Below are 20,718 nucleotides of genomic sequence, written 5' to 3'. Positions count from 1 at the left end.
CTGCCATCACTAACCTCGCTGTTTAGGGGCGCCTGGCTAACTCATTCGACAGAGCATGCAGCTCTTGATCTTGGGGTCTGTGAGCTGGAGCCTCACGTTGGGTGTAGAGATCACTTAGCAAACAAAACAAAACTCACTGTTCACCTCCACGTAAAGTCTGCCCATCCCTGGAGTGCACTGAACATTGAAAGAAGTTGAGACTGAATTGGTAAAAGAAGGGCGCGTGGGTAGCTCAGTCGGTTAAGCGTCTGACTTAGGCTCAGGTCATGATCTCGAGGTTTGTGAGTTTGAGCCCCCCGTGGGGCTCTGTGCTGACAGCTCGGAGCCTGCTTCGGATTCTGTCTGTGCCCCTCCCCTGCTCGCACTCTGTCTCTCAAAAAAATAAACAAACATTCAAAAAAATTTAAATTGGTAAGAGATAGTCCTATATTTGGGAAAAATAATTTATGAAACTGCAGTCTCCTAATGTTTCATGTAATCAGCCCGCATTTATTTGACTTGATCACCAGAGAGGAAAGGGTCCTAAAACCTTAAAGAGGAGTGAATTCTGTAACGGAGGGAGTGTAGCATACTGGTGAAGAGTACAGACTTGCCTGAGTATGTGTCTCTACTTCATTGCTGACTACATGGGGAACTTGAGAAAGTCTGTATCCTCACTATTATAAGGTAGGCCTAATACCACGTGTTTGTGGTGCCTGCCCGAGTGCCCGGTACGCACTAAATGCAACTGCTGGTATTGTCCTTATTACTGACTGTGTCTCTTGCAGCTAAGAGTGTTCTGGTCAAAGAGAAAAGCCAGCCTCCCTAAGCTTCCCAATCCCATCTTGCCAAACACTACGTACGGTCCCAATGTTTGTGTCCAGCTACCCCTCTTCCCTGCCCCTATTATCCGGTTGTTGAAACCTAATCTCCAATGTAACGGTAATTTGGAGGTGGGAACCCTGAAAGATGATTAGGTCAGAAAGTAGAGCCCTCACTGGGGGTAGAGCCCTTATGAAAGAGACCCTAGAGAGCTCCCTGGCCCCTTCTGCCATGTGAGGACACAGCAAGAAAACACATGAACCAAAAAGCAGGTCTTTATAAGACACCAAATCTGATCTTGGACTTCCCAGCCTCTAGAACTGCGAGAACGGAATTTCTGTTGTTTATAAGCCAACCCCGTCTGTGGTGTTTTGTTATAGCGCCCCGAATGGACTGAGACACCAAGCCAGAAAGGAGCCGTTGAACGACTTGGATAGTAAGGTCATGAGAGAGGACACAGCTCTTCACCCGAGCTCCTCCTTGACCTCGGCCTCCGATTATGTATCACCTGTTCTTTCATTCAGTCTGCACTGACACCAAACCGTATCTCATATGCAGAATCCAGGCTTTTGTGGATCTCCAGGGAGCCGGCAACTCAAATGATCACATGATCTAGTTGCACTTGCTGTCCCGTCTGGAGGGGAAGGTAGGGGAAAGCGTGTGACTTAGCCAGAGGCTGATTCCTTTCTGTGGTGGCAGCTGGCAGATGAGCCTCGTGGGGGAGCGCTCTGCTGCAGCCCCAGTCCAGGAGAGCCCAGAACAAAAGACCCGGAGCCCTGCTCCTAACCTGCTACCTAACCATCAAACTCCTGCTGAGGGCAAGGGGGGACCCAGCTGGCACCCTCTTGCACACCAGCATTTGCTTCTTGTTCAGAAGGCCCGTGGACGTTCTTACCTACTAGCGAGTGTTGCCTGGGCAGGAGAGGAATGCCTTGAATGGATTTTGAGACGTCTTTTGCTTTCTGAGATCTTTTTCCTTATAATAGTAAACTCATTATTTGAACTTTATGCATTTGACTTTCGAACATGTTTTCCGCGATGCGTTGTGCCTTCGTGTGCTGTCGCTGCTGCTTCGACCTGGCCTACTCGGGTGGACACGCTCAATACGGGGGCTGCTGAATCCCCTGCCAAGGCTTCTTAACCTCAGTGTCACCAGCGGAATGGTGAATGGAACTGCCCTGTTTTCTGTAGGTATATCGCTCAAAGCTGAGGAGAGTACACGCTGACCTCTGGAAACCAGGTTTTAGTGACGAGCCCAGTCTGAGTCTGAGAAGTTCTATCCTAAAACTTAACGTGAATTTTTTGGTTTATTTTATCATTTACTCAGATGTTCGTTTTAACATAGAAATCTTTTCAATTATTTCAAGTTTCAGCCTCTAAAAGTGGTTAGCTTCTGCATACCCCGTGTGCCAGGAGTCAGACTGGAGAAGTGCTGTGCGCAGTATGTGACCAGAAGAGAAATAAACCCTGAGGAGAATGTCTTGCGAGTCTGAGCTCTGAGCAGAGGAGAGATGTAGAAGCAAATGGTGCCGAAAACTATAGTTAGAAGTACAGGGGCGCCTGGGTGGCTTGGTCGGTTAAGCATCTGACTTCAGCTCAGGTCATGATCTCAACGGCCTGTGAGTTCGAGCCCCACATCGGGCTCTGTGCTGACAGCTCAGAGCCTGGAGCCTGTTTCAGATTCTGTCTCCCTCTCTCTCTGCCCCTCCCCTGTTCATGCTCTGTCTCTCTCTGTCTCAAAAATAAATAAACGTTAAAAAAAAAATTAAAAAAAAAAAAGTATGTTTTTCAGTCGGTGGAGAAGGCAGTGGTGCCTGAGAGTTGCTGTTCTCAGAGGTAGGAGAGGTGGGAGAGTCGGCAGGTGGGGATTTCCTGAGGTCTGAGGAGCAAGCACCTGGCCCTCAGTCCTGGTGCCTCTTCCCAGGGGAATGCAGACAGCCCTCGCTGGCTTTCTGTTCTCCCTGAGGGAGAGGACCTAAGGTTGAACATCAGTCAATGAGCTTGTACTCCTAAAGAAATCTGAGACTTTTTTAGTGTTTACGTATTTGAGAGAGAGAGAGTGTGTGTGTGAGTGGGAGAGGGGCAGAGAGAGAGGGAGAGAGAGAATCCCAAGCAGGGGGCTTAATCTCAGGAACCATGAGATCATGACCTGAGGCAAAACCAAGAGTCAGATGCTTAAGTGACTGAGCCACCCAGGTGCCCTGAAATCTAAAACTTCTGACCCAGGAATGAGGTTGGAAGCCAATTCTTGTGGAACTAGTAACACCTTGCAAGGGAATGTTAACATTCTCTTAACGGAAATAATCTGTTCGGAGGAAGTTCCCTATAATTCTACAGAACTGTGTCAGACACAGATACAATACAGTTGTGACAATCAATGTTTTAAGGCTGTAGTTCTCTAGTCAGCAAAATTCAAGGTAGTTTCTCAAGAAATGATATATTGAGCATCTTGGGGAAAGAACAAGTGTTCAAGCCAGCAAAAGGAGAGAATTTCTCATTCTGAGTAGTGAAATTTATCTTTCAGCTTGTAAAATTATTTAGCCCATACCCATTAAATAGAGGGCATGTTAAAGAGGGTTTATCACATTCACTTTTTCAGTTTTTCCATTTTGCTGGCTTGCCTTGGATGAAGCCGTAAGGAACAAACATTGGTAGTCTGCCGGGGAGCTTGAGATGAAGCACTTGCAATGGACAGAACCTTAAACTTACATAATGTTATATGTCAACTATATCCCAGGAAAGCTGGGGGGAAAATAGAAACAATACAACTTACCAAAAAAAAAAAAAAAAAAAACCAACAACAACAAAAACCAAAAAAAAACCCAAAAAAATCTTTCTTTTTTTTAAAAAAGAAATGTCAGGATTATGTACTAGGAACAAACAGGTAATTACTAACTTTACATTTTGTATGTTTACACCTGTAATTCATGCAGAATTTGAGGTGTACTTAAATGTGCGGTTAAATTTGGCGATACTCCTCTTTTGTCAAAGAACAATAGGGGCTACAAGGGGCCACCCTCCTGCTTCTTGGCTAAACATGGCCGACTGGATATGGGCATGATCACAGGGGCTTGATTGTTACTAGCGTACAAAAGGGAAGGCTCCTTGGCCTGTATTGAGGGGAGCCTCTCCGAGGGTTCAGAACAGCAGTTAACAGAGGGGAACAGGCAGCGCTATAGCCACCACTCACACACCAATCAGATGCTTTCACTTAACTCTGCAAATTAAAAAGTCACATACGAAACTGCAGTTTGTGTTGACTTGGTCCACATTTATTATTACTTTCCCTTTACAATCAGTGGGAGAGGCTGCTTTTTCAATCCTGATTTTGTTTCAAGAGGTTTTAATCATGCAAACCACCTCTAGTGGTTTTCCTTTGGATGTGAATGTAAATCGTTACCAATGGTACATTTCATCTATGTATTAAAAATGACACCTTATGTAACAATTGGCTGTAAGCACAACAATAAAAAGGATGTAAGTATTTATTTAACGTCGCACTAAATTAGTTTGATCTTCACCCCCAGTCATTTCCTTTTGGAATGATTGTTAGGCTCTTGCATAATCCGACTGTTAGCCCACACTGGGATCTAAAATAGCAGGCAGTTTAAATCACTTAGAGCTTAGAAATCAAGAGGCAGTGTCTTTTCATTCTATTTCATGGTGAATTCTAAGCTTTCAGTTCTTCCATCATCTAACTACTGCTCCTCAATCAAGTTTATATAGCCAAACCATGAAGGAACATCCTGTAATTTTCATTTTATTTACAAAGGCCCCAAACTCTCTAAATGGTATACTGCAAACTCAGTGTGTGACAATTTCGATGCTGTGTGAAGCACATGTTGGTGAAGGGCACAGACTAATACATAGAAGTTACTTAACGCCTGGTACGTAGTAAGTGCTCATTAAGTGTTTGCTATTATTCCCTATTTCAAAGGAAATGAGTCCCTGGTGTACAACCACGTCCCCCTTTTCAGGCTGCGCCACATGCGTTTGTCCTTCTCGGCTCACCTCATCATCCTACTCTGAGAAATGTTATGACTTATCACATCTGGTCTATAGTGAAACTGAAATTAAAAAAAAAAAAAAAAATCAAGGCATCTTAGCCAACTTTCCTTAAGAAGGGCTTGCCCTGAGGAGTATTCCTGGTTCCTGGAGATCAGACTTGAATTTTTCTTCCTTCAAGTCAGCTAAGTGGATTATAGTACTCTGGATCACTAACTAACTGGCTCCAAATGGTTGGTTTAACTCCGCAGTGTCTGGGCACTGCAATGCAATGCAACACAACGCAACAAGTTCCAACAGCTCATCAAATTGCCTATAAATGAATATTTTGATGGGAAGCTTTTCTGGTTCCACATTTTAAACTAAGTAGAAACCAGACACACTAGTACTGACAGTGCTTGCGAAAGTCAACGTGTGCTTCTAAAATCTCTACTGTGAATATCACATGATTACAAAGCTGCAAAAACATACAGGGTCGTAGCATCTTATATGATTAGATTCTATTTTTACTCTAAATATAGCTATCCTAGTTCTTTAAAAACAAAACGACTATCATCCAGATTGTGAATAAGGAAAGAATGCAGTTGTTTATAGCCAAACAAATTAAAGCGTTTTTTAATGTTTTGCAAGCTACTACTACCAGGGAAATATTTTAATTAGCAAACTTCTTTATCTAGAGGTTATAGATAATGCCATTTGATATGCTTTTCTTGATATCATTTTCAGACAATCATCATTGCCTCTTACCACTGTCTCTATTAAACATTTCCCAATTTACAAAATAGTTGAACTCTACGTTGAAAATTAATACACTAGAGCACTTCCCCTCTCCTTTTCCCCTTTCAACATCATAAAGGGCGTTTAAACAAAAGAAGGCACTTTGTACCCTATACATAAGTCACAGGGCTTTGTCTGGCTGTGAGCCTGACCCAAGTGCTGCCAGAAAGCTGTTTTCGAAACACATCACTGGAGCTGAAGACATCTAATGTCTGTGCTGCCCAGCACCCAGGTACCATTTAATGTTAACATAACACCCTGGTTTTCCTCCGCGGATTCACCTCTTCCCTCCCTTTTCTCAAGCTACGTGGGTTTAGTCGGAATGAATCACTCACTGCCACTTTCCACCCTGGATCTGATTGCCTTAAGATCATCAGTGTATTTATCCCCTAACCCCAATCTCCAATGCCCATTGTGATTGGTTCCCGGATGGACATATTAACCAATCAGAGCCAATGAGTCTCAGAACTACCTTAGTTGGTCATTTTGTGAAGGAAAAAAAAAATTCCATCTCTCCTATAGAAGCAACCAAGAAGAACCTCTCTCTTTCCTTAGAATGAGTGGTAGGAGAATGTGAGGTTTGGAGGGAGTGTAGCAGCCATTTAGCTAAGAAAAGAGAAGAACCTGGGGCCCCTGGGGTGGCATGAGGTGGTGAGGGTCCCCCCACCACCTTGTAGGGCCTGAAGTAGAAGACAACACTGCAGAAGCCAGCCTGTTTAGGCTGGAGCTGGAAAGACCTGAACCGTGGGAACATAGTGTGAGTTTTCAGATCGAGCTCCACGGGAACCAGTCTGGACTCTGGACTCTTCAGTTACTGAGTCAATGCATTTCCTTTAACATTTGTCAGTCTCGGTTGTGTCATCTGTTACTTGCAACACGAAGAGCCCTAAACAATGCAGGCAAAATAGCCTAGATTGAATAGGAACATCTGGGCTCCACAAATTGTATTCCCGAGAGCACCGCGGTGCTACCTGCAGCATGACGGGGAGTGGGAAGAAAATGAGCCAAGTCCAGGTTGGCCATCAGTTAAACTGGTGAGAAATTCAAGAATGGCTTCCATAGTGATGCCAGAGAGGAGAAGGAAAAGAAGAAGCCAAAGACACAAAAAGAAGAAGCCAAAGCTTGGGAGTTAGGAGATCCTGCTCAGGCATCCCAGAGAAGAGAGTCTGAGTTGGCATCACTGTCTTCAAGCAATGGCTGCATACTAGCGTTTGGGAATTAGAGGCCGCCTGATTCTACCAATTGGTTGGTAAGGTAATTATGAAAAGTTGTCTAGTTGATAGAAGAAATTGGTTGTTAATGGGAACTATTCTTCACCTTAAAAAAAAAAGAGTGCTTATTTTAATGCAGATAAAATAGATTTACTGTGCAAAAAAACGGGGGGGGCATGAAAATAAGTCTCTCAGGTTATTCTAATCAGCGAATGCTAAAGATTGGTAAACCACTCTTTTAAATAAGTACTATATTTATTCAATTGTCATTTCCGAGATTTTCACTTATAAATAATATTTCTTTGTTAAACTGTAAGGGTCACAATGAAATGTTTAGCCTTGAATTTAATATGAAGCCTGAGACATTTTCCATGGGTTTGCTCTTTTTTGAAAATTATTGCTCTGCCTTGGGAAATAAGATTGAAAGGAAATAGGATGAGAGTTATGGGCAAGGAAACATTTTCTTGGCTTATTATTAGAAAAAGAATATTCTTTCTTTGTCCTTCCTGAACTTAGAAGTTTTTTCCTATAGAATACTGAAATAGTTAACAATTCATAAAAAACATAAGCATCTACATTAAAACACAACCTTAAATGTAGCCCTGTAATTTTTACCAGAAACCTTGTAAAGTATGATGAATATACATGCATGAATACTAAACTTAGAAAGACCATTCAACATTCACATGGAAATGCAGCATTACATACAATATAATAAATATCCAAGATATCAAATACACAAAGTGATCATTGTTTTGATGTAGATTCTTTTATCCAGTTAACACTTTTACTGCATAATTTATTATAATAGCCTTACAAGTTAAACAGAACTAATTAAAAGCAGAATTTAACTAATCTGCTGAAATAACACAATTCTCAATATCTTGCAGCATATTTTAATCTATAACATGTAAAACTGTCATTTTGACAAGAAAAACACATCCATATAACTGCTCAATTAACTTCTTTTTCAATGTTTAAAAAAAGTCAGAGTTAATAGAATGAAAAGAAACAGAAGCTAATCTTATTTCTGAGATAATTTTATCGCCTTAACTCTTGGGCTTTGGCAATAATGTCTGAAGTTTTAATACATATCATCATATAACTTAAATACTGTATTTACAAAATATATAACTTTTTTAAGCAAAATACTGTACAAAATACTGTCTTACATGTTTAAAGGGTACTTTCCCTTACAATGTATGAAAGCCCTTTATGTTTTTACCTTTAAGTTTCCCACATGCTTTCGAGATCCCTCTCTTCTCCGATATTTCAGAGCTGGGGTTTTAATAGTAGAAACTGGTCTACAATTAAAGAATAAAGCCAAAGATAAAAGATTGCTGTATATCTCACTGAGATTTTTCTAGATAAACTCTCATAGTTAAAAGGCACTTAAAATCCAAATCATACATTTTACGTTCTATGTTTAGATTCTTCCCTTTTGTCACTAAACATCTCTAGCAAACACATTTTAGGGATACTGTATCAGTTATGAAAATTCTTTTAAATTGCCCTTCTTTTGAAATGCAGGAAAGGCAAGTAAGCACCTTCCACTTCTGTTAACTTTTCAATGTCTGTTTCTATGCACAGTATGATTTCTTCACCCAAATTACTGAGAAAATAAATGAGATCATGTTTACTGTTCCTTGCTGCTATAAGATGCGTCTTTTAAAAACGTCTAACATTAAACCCACCGCTATTGAGTTCCATAACTGAATTCCATAGTCAAGGATCTTATCCTGAGCATGGCCCAGGTCTCCCCGCATGAAGGCTCCTTCTTCTTCTTTCTTGTTTAGGAGACAGATTATCTTCTTGGTAGGTCAATACGTATTTCCAAACCACCAAAGAATGAACCCAAACCTTGTCAACTTTGGTATCCCCCAAAATCCACATGCTCGGTGTGTGACTGGATATCCGTCAGGCAAGGAGAGCGCTGCCGGAGGCCCAAGGGTCTGGGACCTCGGAGGCAGGAGGCGCCTTCCACAGCCCTGCACAGTGGGGAGGCACCTCGGAATGGCCCTCCCTTGTTTGTCACTGAGGAGTGGGGCTCAAGGCTGGATGGAGGGGCTACTTGCAGGTGTGGACGTCAGTCATGCTTTCACACCTCCTGCAGCGGACGTAGCAGCACCAGATGAACTTGCACTCGCACCTCTCCACGTGCCTGACCACGTGGGTGTTGTAGCCGCGGCCACAACAAAGGAGGTTGCAGCCGTCCGCGCCCTCGGATGTGCGGTTGCATTCTCTGCCCTGTGTTCCTGGGATCCCTAGTTTCTTGTCCTCTACACAGTAATTGGGAGACTTATTAAGGTAGAGCAGATCATCTTTGCGGATGGGTATCTTCCTCTGATCTTTTTCTCTCCTGCGCATTTTCCTCTTTATTTTGTCTGAGATTTGGACACTGTTTTCATATTTGTCCTTCAACAAATGGCCGATCTTTTCAAAGGAAGACATCGTTTTCCAGCACGTTTTCACAGCGCAGGAGCCGGACACTCCGTGGCAGCGACAGTCTACTGACATCAGCTTGGCGACGGCCTGAAACCAACAGGAATTGCATTAAATATCATTCATGAAGTGTCTTACCCAACAACAGAAGCGCGGCTGACCTCACCACTTCACTTTCTGGGTCCGTGTAGTCCTGCACAAAAACGATAGTTTTGAACATAAAGGGTCTCTACAGCTGCTTCAGGGTTCCAGTGTTTTGTCGTTCTCCTGACCCTGCAGAGCAAACGTTTCCAAGTCTAATTTAAAGTAGTGGACCAGGCCAATGTAGTCATCAGGGTTGATCTGAGACACCCGAGGGAAACTACTTTTATGTCTATTTTTGTGTTTAATTTCGGGGTGGGAAGATGTTCATCCATGCCTCCATGTTCCTGATATCGCACCTTGCTACTCAGAGTGTAGTTCATGAACCAGCAGCACCAACGTCACTTGTGAGAAACGCAACTTCTCTGGCCCCACTATAGTCCCACAGAATCAGGATCTGCATTTTAATGAGATTCTCAGGGGACTCGTATGCACCTTAAAACTTGAGAAGCACTGACAGTATGGTCATCCTCGCCTCACAAGTGCATAGAAGCATCTGTGGAAACTTTGCAAATAACCAACGCACTAATCACTGAGATTCTGATTTACTTGGCCAAGGTGGGGTCCAGGCAGTGGCACGTCCACAAAGCTGCTCAGATGATTCTAACGGGCATCCAAGCATGAGATCTATGCACTGAGAGTTCTCAGGTTTGATCACTGTAAAAGTCCATTACGTTCATGCGGGCTTGGGGTACCGTGTTATCCTCTGGTCACAGACCACATGAGAAACCCTGACTAATCAACTTAAATTGGTCAAAAGGAAAAGGGGCTGGAGAGTGTGGTTGCTCCCAGCAAATTCTTCCCCTGTTGTGGAAAATTAATTCAAAACATATGTCCTATTCTTGATGGATCAGTAGCACCATCCTAACATAGAAAAGGGATAATATATATACATAATTTTTCAATTCAAAGTGCTGAGTTTGGTTTATTCAGCCTGAGGAATTAAATGAAATTACATATATCTGTAAGAGTCCATTGCCTGGCACACATTAAGGTCTAAATAAATGCCCCCTTTCCCTGAAGAAGAAGGTCCGGAAAGAGTTGAGAGAAAATTTTACATGGGGCTCACCGTGCAAAAGCAATAGAGAGATTTCAAGAATTTGGGGGTTCTATTCTCTTATACAGCAGGCTGGTTAACACAGCTTCCTTCCATCCCTAGAGGACGACAGAGCAGATTAATAAATCGCCGGGGCTAGCTGTAGCGCTGACGGTCTGTCAGCATGCTGGGTAAAATGGGAAATTGATCTGCCCATTCAATAACTTGGAAATTATGTGTGTCATCTCACCAAAGAAAGGAAAACCTCACAGCTTAAATTCCACTTACAGTTCTTATCACGACTCTAAAATGACAGGGGTTTATGTTTTGCCATTTTATACTTAAACCTGACACTGACGTGTTCGTGGAATGTTAGGTTTCCCAAGAAATTAAAGTTTCTGAACTATCTAATGAGATGGACTATTTCGGACAATTTATAATATTTGCAACCTTGAGTGAGAGCATATGGTATTGATTTGTGCAATATTCGATACTTATTAGTGTTGAAAATAATAAACAGAATAATATTTAAACCCTGTCCTTTATGGAATAGAGCACATATGCTCTTTTTGAATTCATAAAACTGAGAAGCAAGTAGCTATGTCTATTTCTTAGTAACTCAGGCAAAAGACAGCTTTCAATGATATGAAAGCAATTTATAAAGTATGGCACACAGCTTAGTTACTTAAATTTATGGCATTTGATATTCACAAAGACTTCCATTCTTTAAAATGTCTCCAGGCAAATAAATGTTCAAATTAATGCAATCTGCCTACTTTTGTTCAGATTTTAAGGGCTTGAAGGATATGAGAAAAAGAGAGCTCAGCTAATGCTGGGCAATAACAAAACAAATTGTCCAAAGAAAGCCAAAAATCTAAGAATGTCTGTTTATGTATTTAAACCTGATCAACATTCCTCACAGTCATCACTTGGTGATTTAAAACTGCCTCTTGCTCAGGATCTTACTGAGGGGCCGACTTTTGTTTCATCAACCAGTTCAGACATCATGTATGGTGTTGCCAATTTGCAAAGCATGGAGGACGGAGTAGATGCTCACCAAATACTTACGGAATAGTTAGTCCAGCTCACTTGAACAGCTTTAACTCACTGTTGGTGCTCTGAAGCTGAAGAAAGAACTGAAAACCACCTTAAACAAAGGAGTCACTGCCAGGAGAGTCAATGGCATGGAAAGGTCTTGATCCTAGGGGGCTCTCCTCCGATTCCTCAGCCCACAGCAGTGTTAGGCCACAGAGTTAGGACACATTACCTCCCAGGTTTGAAGGATAAAAAGGTGATATCTAATGATATCACCTGCTGAATTCACATTGGAATTTTGGGAAGATTTTCTTGCTATAGAAAACTAGAATCTTTTAAATACCTGGAGTTAGTTATAACTTTTCAGGGATGATATTTTTAAGTTTTGTTCGATTACCTTTCAATTCCATTATCTTTTTTGTCCTTAACAATAAGTACAAATATGGTATTTTTATCATGTGTATATTTTACATTTATATTTCATTTATTTATATTTTATCCTAAGTTTTATTGTATATATTTTATATTACATATGTTTTACCATATATATTATCATATATATGGATATAGATATAGATATAGACATAGCTATAGATATAGTCTAGGATAGAAAGACAAATAAACATCAAGGAGAAGAATTCCAATAACTTGACATGAAATTTAAATGATTATAGCCCAAAAAAAAAAAAAAAAACCTCTAAGGAAGAAACTTGGGCAAATAGGGATTAAAATAAAGCAATGTAATTACCATTAGGACAATTTGATGAAATGCAGAGTCCAAGGCAGATCACACACACACACACACACACACACACACACACACAGTGTAACTGCAGAACTTAGTGTTTCTCAGAGAACTTTTTCATAAATTATTTTACTTGATGTAGCTTTACAGAAAGAAATGCCTTGCACACAGTAGGTAGTTAATGAACATGTACTTACATATTATTCCAGTTTTACAAAAGAATGAACAGCATGGTTAAGACACTTGATTTACATAAGGAAAGTTGGTGATATATGATGTAAAGTCTGCATATGCAGCAGGAGAATTTTAGTAGAACAGAGAAAAATGAAAGTGGAAAATGTAGTATATTTAAGGAAATTGCATGAACACTCCAAAAAAAAGTATATTCTGGAGCTTTTCAGCTGGGATTCTTAATTAACATCAAATAGCCGTTCTGAACTGCAGTGATAGGAGCCATTTTCTGCTAACAGGAAAAGTTAGAGAACAGCATTCGTATGAGTAGTATGTGGTTATGAGAAAATTCCTTTCTCTACTCTAGTTGAGTTGTTAAGGTTTATAACGATATTAACAGAGGAATGTTTTGTTAACTATTGCAAACAGATGTGCACATTTTGGTGGAATATTTTTCAACTATGGGAGAGCAATTAGGAGGGTAGCATTCAATTTACTGGGCTCTTTGTGTTAAGTTTTGGTTTGATGAACTTCTAATGAAGTGAAATAGGAAAGATGTATCATTAATACTTAATGTAAAAATAGAAACTGCTAAGAAGTGGTCTAAGGAGTGACTGGTCCCACAATTTTGATTCAGAGGTAACACAGCAGGCGATGATTGTTTTCCAGCGTATGGCTTTATCCAAACTTCACAGAAATGACCAAAACAAAACAAAACAAACTATTGTGGAACGTTTTGTTATAAACATTTCATTTTGTCAACTATCAGATGATCTAGTTAAGTTTTTAGGAAAACTGTGACATAAGGTTGGATGGTTATATGTAGAATTCCTATTCCTCTGACCCATTTTGTCTCTTTCAGTCCAAAAATATATTTGAACCTGCTGAAAAGCAAAACACTTATGTGTTGTTCAAGTACTTATAAATATTCTTGAAACAGGTCAATGAAAATTTGGGGTTGGGCCCTTCCCACTTTTTTGAGTTACTCATCATAAAACAAATTATGGGGTAGGGAAACTTAAAAGTTTATGAGGTGGACATGGGAAGAATGGAAATATTTTAAGCACACCAAAAGAAATACCCATAAATATTCCAAGTCACATTATTCCCAGAAGTTCTGCCCCTGGAAGACATCACATCATTCTGTTAGCCAATCACCATTCAGCAACATTATTCTTGGAGTCATAACTTTAGGAATGGTGTCAGAAACCAAGTGGGAATCAGAGTATTTAAGGTCAGCGGTTAGAAAATCATCTATCCTGCTCACAGCACTACTAAGCGCCAGTACCCACATTTCTCTGAACGCTTTCCTACATTTTGAGTTTGGGATTTTGAGACGAGGAAAATCAACTCAATTGAATGCAGACCTTGAACTTTACTCAGAAGAATATGCCTATTAGATTAAAATCCTAATTGCCAATCTTAAAAATGGAGTTGATTGTTCTTCCATATTAGATAATAGCCTGGAAACCTGGTTGGTTTTTGTTGTTGTGGTGGGGGGGGGGGGGGGGGAGGGGGAGGGGGGGTTTGGCTGCCAGTGGAAAGAAAAATACAAAATGGTTTTGAATTGTAATATTTCATGAAAACAGACCAACAAAAACTCCAGTCCAGGTAATGTTTTGTAATATTTTAAGACTCTATGTAGACCAATGAAGAACAAAAATACTCAGTAGAGAAAACTCCAAAATGTACACAAACTGCATATATATGTATAGGCTGAATTATTTTCTGCACGATTAGAATAATAGCAAAAACCTCAGTAATGTGAGAAGATTGTTTTTTGCCAACAAACAGTGGATTAAAATTGATGCTAAATAGTTGTATGTTTTTAATAAACTTGGAATATAAATACTAGTTGAAGATCAAGTGGTTACCGAGGCAAATATTGGTACCTAATTAGAAACAACACACAAGACAGAATAACACTAAATACCTGCCTAATGATACTGATAAAAACACAGAATACTGCAGAGCTTCTCAGAAGTTTAGGGATAGCTTTATTCAGGGAATTAATCATGACATGAATTTCCAAGTTTTGTTTTCTAGTGAAATGTTAAAAATCCCTACAAAATTATTTAAAGAATGATTAAAGAAGATTTAAGATCTAAATTGATAATTAATATACATTTGTGGGTCTTTTTAAAGATATTAATTTGACTTAATGTGTTTCTCATCCTAACTCTAGAGTTTTAAAAAATATGTATTAAGAAACACAAACATATATTTGACCTCTTTTATATTCATATGTTAGAGATAATTTTAAAAATCCTTTAGTGGATAATGTTTACATTGAAGCAGAACCTCATTCATTTATTTTATTTTTTTTTTTACATGGAAAACTTTAAGAAGAGACATGTGCGTAACTGTGGTGTCAGGCAAGAATTACTTTATTAAATTTTAAAATTTCTAAACAAAAATATGAAAAGCCTACCTAGCTATTTACTGACTTGCCTAGTTTCGATTTTGCTATTTTGAATCAATATTCACATTGAATTAAGAATTCAAATTTGAATTTGAAGCGTCATGGTGATAATAACATTTATTGAGATTTGTGTTTTCGCATTATAAACCAGAATGGCTAAGTAAAGAAAGCTGGCTGAAACTTGTACCTATTCTAAGCGGGTTCCATTTATTCACTTTCCAAAAATGTAAAACAAATGTAACATATACGTTAAATATTTCTGACAGATACTGCAACTTGTTTTAATTTATTTCAGGAAAATGTGGCAGATTGCAATGACTACTTTGGGACCTTTACAGGTTATTGGATATTTACAATAATATAAGATATGTGCTGATATTCCTGTCCTAAAAAGATTATCACAACATAGAAAATGTATATTCATAAAAAGGTTTTGACTGTTTTAAGAAACTCACTATGAATTACCAAGTAATTCCCCTATGTTGTAGAACTCAAATTTTATTGTGTCAATATTCATTAAAATAAATATGTTAAAGTTAAATTAAGCTACAAGTTTATTCCATTTTAAGAAAACTTTAGTATAAAACACAGAATTCATAAAAGAGGTTAATTAGATGATGGTTCTTCAAATTTAATTAAAGATTAAATTAAATCTTTAATATGTACATATTTAAATATCCATATGTTTAATGTATCTAAAGCTTCTTTACATTTATCTGCATTTGTTGTTTTTTTATAATGAATCTGTATCACTTTATAATAAAATAACTAATTCTCTTTAAAAAAGATTTGTTTCACCAAAATATTAGTTAGGAGTCATGAATTCTCTAATGTATCCAAGAATGTTTGCTCGAGAAAGTACGGACACATTGATCACATGATGTTTAGGAGCCATTTCCCACTAAAAATAGATTTAAAGAAATAATCAAAAGTATATTTAAGACGGAATTTGATTTGGTACCATTAGGCAGATCCTATAGATCTTATCCTGGCTCTACCGCTAAGGGGATGGAACAAAATCACCCAAAGGCATGTGCACATCTATTATTTTATAATTAGTGTTCCAGGTAGACAAAATATAAAATCACCAATACATCAATCCCTATCCGATGGAGAACTTAAACTGAATCGATGTAGAAGTCATACATATTGTTTATGTATACAATAAACACACATATATATTATACATATAGATGACATATATGTTTCTTCCACTACCAGTGTATGTTTTTAAAATCACTTGGACAGATTCATTCAGAAGTGTCATCCCAGTGTTATTTAAAGGCACTAGATTTCATTCCATTTTCTGATACATACCTGCCTTCCGGCTTCATTGTTGTGTAGGTTCATTGCTAACAGAACTTTGCTTTCTTTTCCTGTGGTGTTTCTGATGGGGAAATCTAGGAACTTTCTGCTGAACCACATGCCATACTGGACATCGTCGGAGCAGCCCCCCCAGTGCCAGCCTTCACTAGCTGAGCCGCCATTCTGCAAGGTGGTGTCACAGGAGCACTCGGTCATGTTGCCTGCACTGCATGACCTGGTCACAGAATGCACCAGGCCTGCAGCCATCACAGCATAAATAAATGCTGTTTCCTTGGTGCCTAGAACAAAACATAAATTGCTGAATGGAAGAGCCATACCTCCGTCTGTTTATGTTCATAACAAAGCCTCCTTCTTAACCTCTTAGCAGGAAAGTGATTTTGCAATTACTTTCAATGGATGCTTTAATGAGTACATATTTAGAAAGGACAATTTCATATTGTTTTAGTCTTATAAAAAAGCTACATTAATTTTCAGTATTCCACTTGGGGGCATTTTTATATATTGTACAGCATAAATTGCCCTCATGACAATTAGAATCATCTGTTTATTTTTAAAATTTGAAATGTATGCCAGCACCTAGCTCAGTACTTAATAGACAATAAAAGTTCAATAAGTACATATTGAATTTAAAATCCTTCGCATGGATACAGTAAATGGTAATACAATGCCCAAAGAGTCCAGATTACCTTTATTTTTACATTTCAAATGTGTTCTCACAAAACACAAGCTGAAAAACTTGGTGTGATTTTTGTTTGTGTAAATAATACACGTCAGAATGCAAATTAAAATTAAGCAAAGGCCAAAGCAATCAGTAGATGTTACAGTTTACTTTCACATCAAAGACTGGTCTTTTTTTTTTTTTTTTCCCAAGGATATCATAAACAACAGTCACTGATATTAATATGGAACAGTTAAATATTTTATATAGTGCTAGCTAATCCTTTTACAGTCTTAAAAGCAATGAAAGTCACCAGCAAAGAAATGAAATGTCACCAGCAAAGAAAAAAAAAATTGTTATAGAAATCTGAGTATATATTTAGCCCACCTGCAATAGAGTTTGAGCTAAAATCTTTGAAAATTAAAGTTCATTAAAACATTAGTAAAATGGGCTAGAAGAGACTCAGCAAATGACCTTTTTTTCTTTTGAGATAAGATTGGAGTAGAAACAGTTGCATGCCCGTTGTCCAAAAAACCTTTTCAACAGCTGATGTCCCTGAATTTCATCAACTAAAACTTTTCTGCTTCTAATTCTCCTTCTTCTCCTTCTTCTCCTTCTTCTTCTTCCTTCCTTCCTTCCTTCCCTCCTTCCTCCTCCTTTTTTTCCCCCTTCTTCCTTCTTTTTTCTTCTGCGGGGGTGCGGGGAGGGGCAGGCCCCCTTCGGAAAGGCGCGCCGGCCAAAACGCAGCGGGGCAAATGCAATACTTTGGCGGCGATGCGTGCAGGGAGCGGGTGGAGAAGGGTCAAAGGAGGAGGGAGAACGGAAATGAATGTGAAAAACAACAACGAATCTTTCGGCGCCCAGGTTCTAAAATTCTTTGAATCTGCTGATATTCCTAGAACAATCCTGGTTCCCTGAACCTTTATCCCTACAGAGTCACTGGGCACGTGGAAGTGGAACTTTGTTTTACTGCAGCTTCCCGCGCCGCGGGTGTGCTCTCTGGAGGAAAGATATAAAAGGAAAGGAGACCAGAGGGGAGAGCCAAAGTAGTCGCGCTCGGGTTAGCCGCACGTTGAGTTGTCCAGGACATTCCCTTTTACAATCACCATTACTCTGTCTGCCCCGCGCTCCGAGGTGCCAACAAACGTGGGGCTTCGCTGCAATTAGCCCCTTGTCCAAGGCTCGGTGCGCAGCGGAGCTCTTAAATCAAAGCAGATGCGGCGGCAGCATTCCCTGCTGCCGACATCATGTTTCTCCAGCTGGTCACCCACGTAGGGGGGCGCTACGGGGTCCGAGGGGTCGGCGGGGTGGAGTGTCAGTTTTTCTGCAACTCCCGCCGAGCGCCGCGGGACGGAGGAAGAGCTACAGCTCCTAGCGCCCCATTCTGGACCTGGGGAGTCACCCCCTCCAGGACCGCACCTGCACCCGGGCCTGGTTTCCGTCACCCCCCCAATTCTCGTCCACTAAAGGACCTCTTTTGGGATTGAGACAGCGGCGGACCACGAAAGCACTCCTTCATTTACCGTACTTGGAGGAGTTGTCGCCCTCCATCCTGCGCCATCCCCGAGGGTCCGTGACTTACCGCTGCTCAGCTCGTAGCCAAAGAGGGGGCTGGTGCCCTGCTGGGCGGTGGCGGTGACCAGGCAGTTCCATCTCTCGTGTCTGAACTGGCTCCTGCACTCCTGAATGCCCAGCCGCGCGCCCTCTCCGATGCTCGGCAGCAGGTACGGTTTCCTCTTGCACAGCTCCTTCTGGCGGCTGTTCAGCGGCAAGTTGGCACAGCCCAGCTTCTCCGGAACCCCAAAGGAAGCGATGCCCAACCACCTGTAAGACACCGCCGCCCCTAGCGTGAGCCGCTCCCCAGCTCTCCTCTCCGTTCCCAGGTGTTTTGCCAAATTTTGGGTCATCCGCCCTAGGGTCCCCGGCCCTGCTCCCCCGCGTCAGCTGGAAGTCCCCCGAGGCTGGGCACCCCTTTTGCCACAACCGCCGTGCCGCCCCCATACTCACATCCAATTTCCTTGGGCTCCGCAGGGGAACAGCGCGAGCAGGGCTGCCCACAGCGCGCACAGGCGGGACAGTCCCAGGAGCGCCGCTCTGTCCATGGCCCCAGCATGGAGTCCCCCAGCCCCAGCCGCTCCACTGCTGCCCTCTCTGCCCAGAGGCCCGCCAGGCCAGAGGTCAGTTCCCCAGAACCAAGTTGTCCCTCGCCCCCTCTCTCCCTGTGAGACAACATAAAAAGAAGGCCAGCGGTGGTAGGGGCTCTCAGCAGCCTTCCCCTCGCTTGCAGGGAGCAGTTGAAAGGAGGTGGAGAAAGGAGCTTGGGGCCCTCCTCCCTCGCGGAGCTGGAGGTGTGCAAGAGGTGCGGGAGCGTCCCTCGCCGAAATAGGTGAGAAACTTCTGTTGGTGTAGCTGTCTCCATCGCCCCCGGCCTCTCCTCCCATCTCCTCCCCCTGGCCGCGCCTGGAGCCTGATTGGCCCAGCTTCGGCCCCGCATCTCATCATCCCCGGACCTCAAGCTCCCATTGGCTGCGAGCGGGCTCCGCGGGGGGCGCTCGGGCCCGCTGCTCCGGGACAGCGCGTCCAGATCCGGGTGTGTTCATGACCTTTCCTCCTGTCGCGGTCTTCTAAGAGCGGGTCTCGGCGGGAGGGGTATTGATTCAACCCGAAGACTGCCAGGGCCGCTTCTGTCTTAGCAACCCTGGGGGAAGGCGTGGGTCGAATGGGAGATGTTTGAGTTCCACCCACCCCACTCGCATTTGGATTAATTACCCTCTGGGTGGAGTGGCTGGAAAACCTCACTGCCCCCGTTTCTTTCCTCTCCCTCACCTCACAGGAGAGTAATCTTTTTGAGTCAGAGTTGGTACCAAACAAGTTGACCTTTCAGCACTGCTCGAGGTCTCAACGTGTCAGGAGACTTCGGATGGGTGAGATGCTGTCAGGCTTGAGGTCGTCGTCATTTAAATAGACATTTATTTATTTTTAGCGAAAGAGAAGGTTCTGGCCTCCTATCTAATCTACCATATTTACATGGTGTTATGCGATTTCGTTTTCCCGGTTTGTCTTCCTTTCTGCCGTCTTTGAGAGCATTGTCAGAAGACAGAGGAGAGAGACAGAATGTGCGAGAGAGCTTCTGGGGAGCTCTAGAGTAGATGAGGGTTGCGTCCCTGCCCTTATCGCCACTCCGCATTGTGGCTCACGTGGAGACCTTGGACAAGGCTACACACGGAAGACACAGTTTAAAAAGTTACTCGGTAAACGCTTCATGTTTGCCCAGTACTGTGGGAATTTATAGACAGTGTCCCTTCCCTCAAGTTCACAAACCAGCCGCAGAGACAAGTCTAAAACAAAAGAATTTGAGATTTCAGTGAAGGAGAGCATAGAGTCCAGTGAGGCACTCTAGAGCCAAAGAGAGTTGGGAAGCCAGAGAATGTATGGTGCCCGGCAGTTTAGGAAGGCTGGGGAACCAGTGATTTTCAGGATAGAAGATCTCTGGGACGATTGGGAAGGCAAGCTGGACCTGCTCAGCCGTCGTATCCAACAGTCCTGCCTCGCCTGGTTGGTGACATGAAATGTTTCTGAGAGGTGTCACCTGCTCCCCAGAGGACTTCTGAAATGGTAGTAAATTCTCAGGGTGGACCTACCAGACTTACTCAGATAAAAGATTGGCTTTCCTTTGCTTTGTCCTCAAATAAAGGATTTTATTTGCTGCATGTCTCCTCCATCAGCCCAGAGCAATAAAAGCTCACTGAAATTCCCGTCCCATCCCATTCATGCCTTTATCCAACAAATATTTGTTGAGCGAACACTATGTACCAGGTCCTAAAGCCACATTGTAATTTTTAGAGAGTCAAGTTGATGATAGGGTGTAGTTACTGATCCAGACATATTTTGGCTAATGGCTAGTGGCCTCTCTCAAAATCAGAGCCTTCATCCAAGCTCACTTTATTC

The 20,718-nt window shown here is 41.7% G+C and overlaps 1 protein-coding gene across 1 annotated transcript; it reads right to left on the bottom strand.

Annotated features, from left to right (window-relative positions):
• Positions 1-7,028: 7,028 nt before the first annotated feature.
• WNT16 (Wnt family member 16) lies at positions 7,029-19,288 on the bottom strand. The gene is made up of 4 exons (XM_019452560.2): positions 18,778-19,288; positions 18,353-18,594; positions 16,104-16,390; positions 7,029-9,326 (listed from the first exon to the last, which is right to left on the bottom strand). Exons 1-4 carry the CDS (start codon positions 19,209-19,211, stop codon positions 8,862-8,864), a joined length of 1,428 nt encoding a protein of 475 aa, XP_019308105.1. The 5' UTR covers positions 19,212-19,288; the 3' UTR covers positions 7,029-8,861.
• Between the last annotated feature and the right edge of the window lie 1,430 nt (positions 19,289-20,718).

This window comes from Panthera pardus, unplaced genomic scaffold (genome assembly GCF_024362965.1).
Source record: "Panthera pardus isolate Hobbes unplaced genomic scaffold, ASM2436296v1 HiC_scaffold_8, whole genome shotgun sequence".
Classification (NCBI taxonomy): domain Eukaryota; kingdom Metazoa; phylum Chordata; class Mammalia; order Carnivora; family Felidae; genus Panthera; species Panthera pardus.
The sequence above is the reverse complement of the archived record's forward strand: the minus strand, read 5'-3'. Positions and strand labels throughout refer to the sequence as shown.

Excerpts from the sequence above, each read along its gene's own strand:
- WNT16 (XM_019452560.2), bottom strand. The coding sequence starts at position 19,211 with ATGGGAGGAGAGGCCGGGGGCGATGGAGACAGCTACACCAACAGAAGT. Across the intron at positions 18,595-18,777 it reads GGAGCCCAAGGAAATTGGAT|GTGGTTGGGCATCGCTTCCT; the intron begins GTGAGTATGGGG and ends GGTGTCTTACAG. Across the intron at positions 9,327-16,103 it reads ACAATGAAGCCGGAAGGCAG|GCCGTCGCCAAGCTGATGTC; the intron begins GTATGTATCAGA and ends TGTTGGTTTCAG.